This window comes from Sinocyclocheilus grahami, unplaced genomic scaffold (assembly GCF_001515645.1).
Source record: "Sinocyclocheilus grahami isolate Dianchi unplaced genomic scaffold, SAMN03320097.WGS_v1.1 scaffold446.1, whole genome shotgun sequence".
Lineage (NCBI taxonomy): Eukaryota > Metazoa > Chordata > Actinopteri > Cypriniformes > Cyprinidae > Sinocyclocheilus > Sinocyclocheilus grahami.
This window is the reverse complement of record NW_015505625.1, coordinates 558,998-568,011: the sequence shown is the minus strand read 5'-3', so window position 1 is coordinate 568,011 and position 9,014 is coordinate 558,998. Positions and strand designations below refer to the sequence as shown.

At 38.6% G+C, this 9,014-nt stretch overlaps 1 protein-coding gene across 1 annotated transcript in view; it reads right to left on the bottom strand.

The window, feature by feature from the left end:
- The window catches only part of pabpc1b (poly A binding protein, cytoplasmic 1 b), a 23,433-nt gene that overhangs the window by 6,345 nt on the left and 8,074 nt on the right, over nucleotides 1–9,014 (bottom strand). The window contains exons 2-10 of the mRNA XM_016234181.1: nucleotides 8,257–8,450; nucleotides 8,015–8,130; nucleotides 5,653–5,792; nucleotides 5,473–5,567; nucleotides 5,235–5,372; nucleotides 4,844–4,939; nucleotides 3,600–3,872; nucleotides 3,432–3,522; nucleotides 3,229–3,339 (exon numbers count right to left, since the gene is read on the bottom strand). Coding sequence (XP_016089667.1) covers nucleotides 3,229–3,339; nucleotides 3,432–3,522; nucleotides 3,600–3,872; nucleotides 4,844–4,939; nucleotides 5,235–5,372; nucleotides 5,473–5,567; nucleotides 5,653–5,792; nucleotides 8,015–8,130; nucleotides 8,257–8,450 — 1,254 coding nt within the window. The remainder of the gene's footprint in view (nucleotides 1–3,228; nucleotides 3,340–3,431; nucleotides 3,523–3,599; nucleotides 3,873–4,843; nucleotides 4,940–5,234; nucleotides 5,373–5,472; nucleotides 5,568–5,652; nucleotides 5,793–8,014; nucleotides 8,131–8,256; nucleotides 8,451–9,014) is intronic.

Genomic DNA, 9,014 nt, shown 5'->3' with positions numbered 1-9,014 from the left:
GAAGAGTGGGATCGCATCATCGCCCCCTTCCTCACCGGAGAAGCGCAGCGGGCCTATTATGCCCTGAGGGCACCCCGGAACGAACAGCATGACGAGCTCAAAGCCAAAATCCTAGCCCGTATCACCCTCCGGGGCTCTTTCGACCAGTACCGAGTCTGTGCTCTCATTCACCCCGCGACAATATATATATATATATATATATATATTGCTCTACATGTCATCTGTAAAGCCTCCTTTGAATCAAATCAACTTGAATAAATTTGTTTTTTTTTTTATAGACAAATATTTGGCTCCTGTACTAAAAACTATAATTTAGATCTTGTATATGTGACACGTGCTAATTTTGTATATATGCACACAGGCTAATTTTGAGCTACAGGCCAAAAAAAAATTTAATTTAAAAAGTGAAGAAAAAAAAAATCCATTAACCACTCGTCTAGTGGCCCCAATGCTCCAAATAAATTAAACATCTAAGAGTGTCTTTATTTGTATACTTTCTGAGAGGAGTACCTATTTCTCCGCTCGCTTCTCGCGCTGACTGACATCCGAAGCGACCGCATAAAGATGACAGCGATGCCACGCGATCCCCACATTTACACAGAATTACAGTAGGCTAAATATATTTAAAGATGCAGTCCGTAACTTTGTGTTCAAAATTGACAATTTATATAATAAGCGAGTACACCATGAATCCATTTTATAAACCGTGTTTTTGGCTTGTCCTGAATCACTACAGTACACCTATAATAAGTGTTTATATTCGGACTATTTCAGACTGGTTCGGGTAGGTAACGCTGCGGAGTAGCCCAGTACTTGCCTGATTTGTCATAGACATAAACAGAGAAAAGTAGCTCTGGCTAAAATGTTCTTCCACAAGACGCATGCAGTTCGGTTTATTAACCGCTAGAGCCAAAAGTTACGGACTGCAGCTTTAAGTATTCACGCAAACATAATCTGTTATGTCTTAAGTGAAAGTCTGGGGAAAAACATCAGATGTGTAACATTATATTAGATCTGTGCATTACACTATGTCTTAATATAGGCTGTCGGTCGCATTGGTGTTAGGCCTAATAAAATGATCAAAGAAAAGAGGTAATCACTCGCTGCACTTGATTGAACTGGTTCTGTAGTTTTAATTTATTTGTAATGAACACACTGAAGTGATTTTTTAAAGTTTTTCTTACTTGAATGCTTATGTTTAAATGAAAAATGAATAAAGTCATTCATTATACACTTGTTTCTTATATTTGTTCTTTTTTTGCATCGAACCCATGACAAAGATAAAATGAAAATAGCTTTATTGCGATTATTAATATAGTAATGATTAAGAAAACAAGTGGGGGAAAAGATGCAATGTTGCTAGGTGATTCTGCTTTGGAACCTTCAGAAAACTTTAACTCAAAATTGACTTTGCTGACTCCATCGACTTCAAACGGATGTATCTGTCATTTTCAGTCAGATTCCAACCACTCGTACATCATTTTGAAGGTCTTTTAACGGAGAATGTAAAAATAAGAACTTTTAAAAATGTACTCATTGTGATTCATTTTGCCAGCACAGGTCACGTATCTCTTCGCAGGTCAAAACTGACCCAAAATTATTATGAGGCTGTTTTTTAAGGAACCATCATTTAAACCAACAGCCACTGAAGCCAAAAAAGTTTAATATGGTAAGAAGTAAAATGCTTTTGTCTTTGTGATTTTAATGAAACTGAAACCCTTCTTTATTTGGTTCAGACATGTGTGATTAGGGTTAAATATAAACTCTGCAGGACAGCAGATTTCCATGGTCTAATGACACGGTCTTTAAGAAACTTAAAAGGAAAATGAAATCAAGTGTGTTAAATCACAACATTCACAAAATCACTGAATATTAGGTCTGCGACACTAAATCGATGCAGAATCTCTCTGGAATCGATTCTGAGCTTAGATTTGAACTAGTGGTCGACTGATATTGGTTTTTTGACAGCCGGTGCCGATATCTTGGAAAGCAGGGTGGCCGACGGCCGATATAATTTTATTTATTGTAATTCATTTTTAAGAAATTTGAAATCATTTGAAAATTGATTATAAAATAAATGTGTTTAATTAACATACTTTTACTTTAGATGACAACGTATTTTTCACAAATAAATAAATATTTAATAAAAATATAATTAAAAAGGAAGTAAACACTGTAACCAACAGGGCACTCAGTATTCTGGGAAGTTTGTGTGCATTAATCATATTTCATATCTCGCGTCTCCAGTGAAGCTGAACTCCTGTCAGCATTCAATTCACACGGATCGACCGTCACGCAGAATACACACGATCATGCAGGATACACATGCACACTTCACAAGATCTCAACTAGATTCCACTAAGTTTGCAAGGTTTTTGAAATTGGATGTTTATTAGACATTCAAAGATTTGTTTAAATGATATAAATGTGTATTTGCTGAATGCTGACGGCAAACAAGAAAGTATTATAATGTTTGCCTTTCTATTACTAAACATATAAAACCAGTCATTATAAGACTTTTTGTATACCTCTTAATTCATTTGTTTAACCGTTCTATCTGATTATTAGACAGACTTCTATCCGTATTTAGACAGAACTGTTAACGACGACAGCGAACAAGAGGGAGAATGTGAGCACTGTGAGCCCAGGCGCTGCCGTTCTCAGCGCCGTCAAAATAAAAGTCCCGCCTCGAATGCATCGGCCAAACAGGAAAACCTATCGGCCTATGCCGATATTTCCAAAATGCCAAATATCAGCCGATATATCGGCATTGGCGATATATCGGTCGACCACTAATTTTTAGAGCAGATGGCGCTCTAATCTAGTTTTTATCCGCACACTCAAATGCTTATGAAGAAGAGCGCTTGTGCATTTGGCTGAGTCATGTAATTTCACCTCGGCTCAGAATGCTTTTATGACGAGAGATTATTGTAAACAGCCCACTGTAATTTGCTTCAACCTTTTCGAATTTTATGAATGATTATTTTAGGTTCAAGTGTGTGTAAGGATTTGGAAACAAGCAGAGTACGGCTGTTTCTAAAGCATGCAGTGCCATCTGCTGTTCAAAACTAATCGACGTGAGAAAGAATCCCGATGCATTCGGAAAATCTCAGAATCAATGCTGAATAATTTCTCGATGCATCGATTTATTTTCCCAGCCCTACTGAATATTCTATGTCACCAAAACCTCATGGTGCTGTGGAGCATGTAAAGGCTGAAACTACTCACCAACACGCTGAGTGGACATCATGCGGGGCACCTGAGACGCAGGACGCATGGTGCTGAAGCTCTGAGGTCTGGGGGCAGATGGGCGCATTGTGCCTGGCATGTTCTGGAAGTCTGTAGGAAAGGTTCAATGTCTTTATTAGTATGAATCAGTACTATTGGATTCATTTAATAAAGCAGGTTTCTGGGATACAAAGTTGACTTACGCTGAGGTCGGACACCCTGCGTGGCCCAGCGGGGACTGGGTCTGAGCTGGGTGAGCTGACTGGTAGGGTAATACGCAGCTCTGTTCTGGGCCTGTGATGCAAGGAAATCATTAGGGGGGAAAAAAATCAGCAGTCATGTTAATCTAAGCAATATGAGAACCAACCCACCTGTGGAATGGCAGCCATGAAGTATCCTGATGGAGGTGCAGCCTGGTAGGGGTTGATGACGGGGTTTGGCACTGCACGGACACTGGCCATCCTCTGCATGTACTGGTTGGTGAGATGTGCCTGCCGTTCCTCTTTGCGCTGAGCAAGAGCCACATACAATGGCTTAGTGGCCACAATACGGCCATTCATCTCAGTCACCGCTTTAGTGGCTTCCTCAGGGGAAGAGAAACAGACAAATCCGAAGCCTTTACTGCGACCACCGTCCATCATGACCTGTGACACGGGGGGAAGACTTCAATTTTTGTCTAAAAGGCAACATGCAACAAAATCAACATGAAATGGCATTTGCAAAGATATTACATCAAGGGAAACAAAGTCATTTTATTCCTCTGGATGGTGGAAACTGGCCATTTACATTGACAATGTAAGGCGACAAGTTCATGAAATTATTTATCCATGTTTTAATAAGCCTCTGGTCTTAGAGCTTTTTAGATGGATGCCGAGACTTCTTAAGTTGGGTAGAATCTGTGATCTTTGACCTAGTTTGTTTGCTGGCTTTCATGGCTGATATACTAGGGCTGCACGATAAATCGAAATGAAATCGCGATTAGGCAGAAGCTGCGATTGTCATGCGTAACTTTCAGTGAAGCAGAGTTCTGTGATCAGTAGTAAATCACTGCTTAGAATACTATGAAATATGTGGCGTGCCTTATTCTGTGTAAGAAGCCACATCATCTCACAGAAGGATTTATTTCAAACACTCGACTGATGTTATGAAGTGAGTTTGGCGTAAAAACATGTTATTAAATGTGGTATTTTCACATGCTTTCAGATGGAGCAGCATTTACTACACAGAGCCATAGTTCACTGAGAAGCTATGCAAACAGCTGTCATTATCGCGAACGAACTGGCAACCATGGCTGTCAAAATCCTATTGGGTAAATTGGCAGTGGGCGGAGTCACACAGACCAAAACAGGTATGTGAACTTAATATGTCTGCAGATATTTAAGAAACATACAAAGGTATTTTTAGGCTTTAGTACAGTAACTAAAAACATTTCTGCGCTGCAGTAACATGCACTGATAAATTGTACCCAATTAGGCCAAGAAAGTGCATTAAAGTAAAACAATCAATTTTTGAATCCAATGAATTTTAATAAGACCATCAATGTGTACATTTAGTTCTTATAGGAAATGTCTAGAATGTGTATAAATAACTTGGTCAGATGGATTCACAATCGTACCTTGGCACTGGTGATTGTACCGAAGGGAGAGAACTCTTTACGAAGACGCTCGTCATCAATACCATCATCCAAGTTCTTCACGTAAAGATTGACACCCTGTAAAGACAGCAAACGGCTGTGAAGATCTGCATCTGTGAGGGCACTTACAACACACTTCCCCTGGATTTAAAAAATAAAATTAAAGATCCAAATGCAGTTACACAGTCTAACTCACGTCCTTGAATAAGAAACAGTTGTACATAGCCCTTCTATCCCCAATATCCACTATACAGGAACGTGAGGCCCATGGGCTACAAATTCACTGTTGCAGCAATTTTGGCCAGTGTGGTCCACTGAGGAGGAAACACCAAATTTGACAAGGCTGCAGAGGTCAGAGTTCACCCTCACTGACCTGGTAACGAGTCATGCGGTCCTGCTTCATCTGTTCAAATTTGCGCTTGAGCTCAGTTTGCCGCTCCACTTTCTTCTGAGCACGACCTACATAGATGAACTTCCCGTTCAGTTCTTTGCCGTTCATCTCATCCACAGCCTGTCAGAAGAGAGCAGAACTATTGTACATGTGTATCCTATGTTTAAGTTTACGTCAGGAAGTCAATTACATTAGTTTGACAACAATAAGTTGAACTGACCCTTTGGGCGTCTTCGTGCCTCTCAAAACTCACAAATCCAAAGCCTCTGGACTTTCCATTCTCATCAGTCATGACACGGATGCTCATGGCAGTACCTTATCAAATGAGGAAAAAGTTTTGGTAATGTGTAAGTCAATAGAGAATAACAGTGTAAAAACTGCAGTACTACAAAGAACTTACCATATTTGCTGAAGACGTCCTTGAGTTTGTCATCATCCATGTCTTCCCCAAAGTTTTTGATGTACACATTGGTAAATTCTTTGGCTCTTGCGCCGAGCTCAGCCTCCCTCTCCTTGCGAGATTTGAAGCGCCCTACAAACCTGATAGAAATTAGGACCATTTAATGGGAGGATCTAATGGATCTCAAAGCAGTTATTTCAAGAGGTTGGTTGACATAGCTTACATTTTATCAAGACATTTAGGATTTTTCAACAATATACCATTTATCTTTGTAATTAGTCATTAATTAAGGAAAGCTTTCCACAGTTTATTACTCAATTAACAAGGAAGAATTATTTAACTTGTATAAACCAGGTTTGTTTAGTACATACACTACCATTGAAAAGTCTAGGTAAGATTTTTGAAAGAAATACTTTATTCAGCATGGACATTAAATTGTTTGAATATGACAGTAAAGACTATAATGTTACAAAATATTTATATTTTAAATAAATATTCTTCTTTTGAAAAACAGTCTATTCATCAATTCCTGATTTTTTTTTATTAATTCGTCAATTTTTTTTATCATGATTCATGGTTTCCATAAAAGTATGAAGCAGTACAAACATTTTCAACACTGATAATGTTTTTTCTTCATTAGCATATTAAAATGATTTCTGAAGGATCATGTGACACTGAAGACTGGAGTAATGCTGCTGAAAATTCAGCTTTGATTACAGGAATGAATCACATTTTAAAATATACTCAAATAGAAAACATTTAAAAATGCAATAATATTTCACAATATTACTGTTTTTACTGCATTTTTTAATAAATGTATGCAGCATTGGTGAGTGCACTACATTTAATTATCTTACAGACTTCAAACTTTTCAATGGTAGTTAGAGGTCGACCGATTGATCGGCCAATTTTTGGCATTTTTTAATTAATCGGCATCGGCCGATTGTGCTGCAAATTAGGCCGATTTATAGGCAAGTGCACCGGCGGGCAGCTAAGCGTTGTTGCGGAACTCCCTCTGAGGCCCTGTCCCAAATGGCACCCTAAACCCTCGCGGTCTTCCTCTGAGTCCGCACTTTCGTGATGTAATGCCGCTTTGACTGTCGGGTAGAAGTCTGCTGCGGAGCTCGCCCCGGTGCGGGCTCGGCAGAAGTGCGCATTGAGGGTGCATAGCGGCTGCAAAGAGGGCGCTCGTGAGCACACTTTTGAACGCTAAAATGACGAATTGGGACACCCTACCAATTTTTGTTATCACTTGGCCATTTGACTTACAGCAGTGTCCAGTGTTTCCCATACATTGAGTTATTTGTGGCGACTTGTCACAGTATCAAAACTGACCACCACAAATAGATTTTCCAAAAGGCTTATACTTTGTTGAATAAAATGAGCACTTCACGTTGCTTTTATATGAATGTATCTTTGAAAAGAACCGACCGTCTTCAGAAAAGCTTCGGTGTCATTTTCATTTCGTCTTTACTGTAATGCCTGATAAAGTAGCGTTTGTGAGCGCAGGGCTGATTTGATTACAGCCGTTACCGGGGAAACCGCTATATCTCCCGCTCCAACAGCGCCTCCTGCTGGCAGAGAATGAAGTTGCATTTGCAAGTCTGTGGGAAACACTGGTGTCTGTCAGCAAACATGAACAAAAAGCATGCTTCAGAACTGTTTTGAGAAGGTGCTTAAGTTTTGAGCCACATATTATTACTCTGAATTAGGCTACTACTACTATTACTATCTTGTACCCTGCAATAATCATTTACTCAAACTCACTTTTATGAGATGAATGGGGAAAAAAAAGAAAATCAAACATATCAGCCAAAATAATCGGCATCATATATCGGCTGCCCTGATTTCTAAATATCAGCATCGGCCAGTGAAAAACCCATATCGGTCGACCTCTAATGGTAGTGTATCTCAAATGCACTTCTGTGAACATTTTAGTGATGACAAAATATTGAAATGATTGAATTCCCTCCTGGAGCACAATTTCATACCTGGGATTGTAGACTATACAATGTCTGTCATAATGCAATAGTACTTGCATGCAATATTTAAACAAACGTATATTAGGCAATATAAAAATGGACACCAAAATGTTTTTCAGAATGTCGCTTTAAGGAATAGTTCACCCAAAAATGAAAATTTACAACAACAACAAAATACACACTATCTGTGTAATTTTTCATTTCCGGTTAATTTTATGTTACAATATTTTAATGAAAACTCTTTAATGTCACTTAGTCCAACCCTTCCACACACTTAGTCTGTTAGTCGAAGCCACTCCTCATGTTAGCTGGCAAGTTATTTAGCAATTTTCCTTCAACCTAATGCTCAGGTTTGGGGCAGTGCTAAAAATCTCACTTACACTTTTCTGTCATTCAGCAACATGCCATTCATTTTCTCAATGGCTCTTTCAGCGGCCTCCTGGGTCTCAAAGTGCACAAAGCCGTAGCCCTTTGAGCCATTCTCGTCACAAACCACCTTAAGAAAGGATATCAGGCATAAAATCATGCACCCACTGAGCAAAAGAAGCACTCATGCACAAAAAAATCCAACACTCAATCATCAAACCTCTGCAAAGCACTCAAAAGCGTGTATGTGCCTTACCTTGCAAGACAGGATGTTGCCAAATGCAGAGAAGGTGTCATAAAGAGCTTTATTATCAATAGACTTATCCAGGTTCTTGATGAAGATGTTTCCAACGCCGCTCTTCCTCAGAGAGGGGTCGCGCTGAGACCACATGATGCGGACAGGTCTACCCTTGATCACGTCAAAGTTCATCGTGTCTAGAGCCCGTTCAGCTGGAAGCAAAAACAATTATGAGTCCACTAAAATGATTAGCACTTAAGGCACTACTGGCAAAACCATTGTTTTTTTATTTCACACACTCAACAATTTGAATATTTCTGGATATTTTGCATACACATCTTTTGGACTAGTAGAAAGAAAACCTCCAAAATACTTATTTAAATGTTTGTTTTATAACACTACCTATTTGTGTCTATTTATTTATTTATTTATTTACTTACGATTTAACGCCATATCAGCGGCAATGGCTATATTCATGGCAAAGTCAACAGAATTATGATTACAATATTTCAATACATTGTTTACAATAATTTAACAATTTTATCTTAAAAACATTCAACATACAAATTCTTAAAATAACAATAGGAACAAAAACAAATACATACAACCCCAATTCCAGAAAAGTTGGGACGTTTTGTGAAATGCCATAAAATCAAGAATATGTTATCTGTTCTTTCTCTTTAACTTTTATTTAATGGACTAAAGTACAAAGAAAAAATTCCAATGTTTTCACTGACCAACTTAATTTTATTTTGTAAACAAACATTTTGATTTTG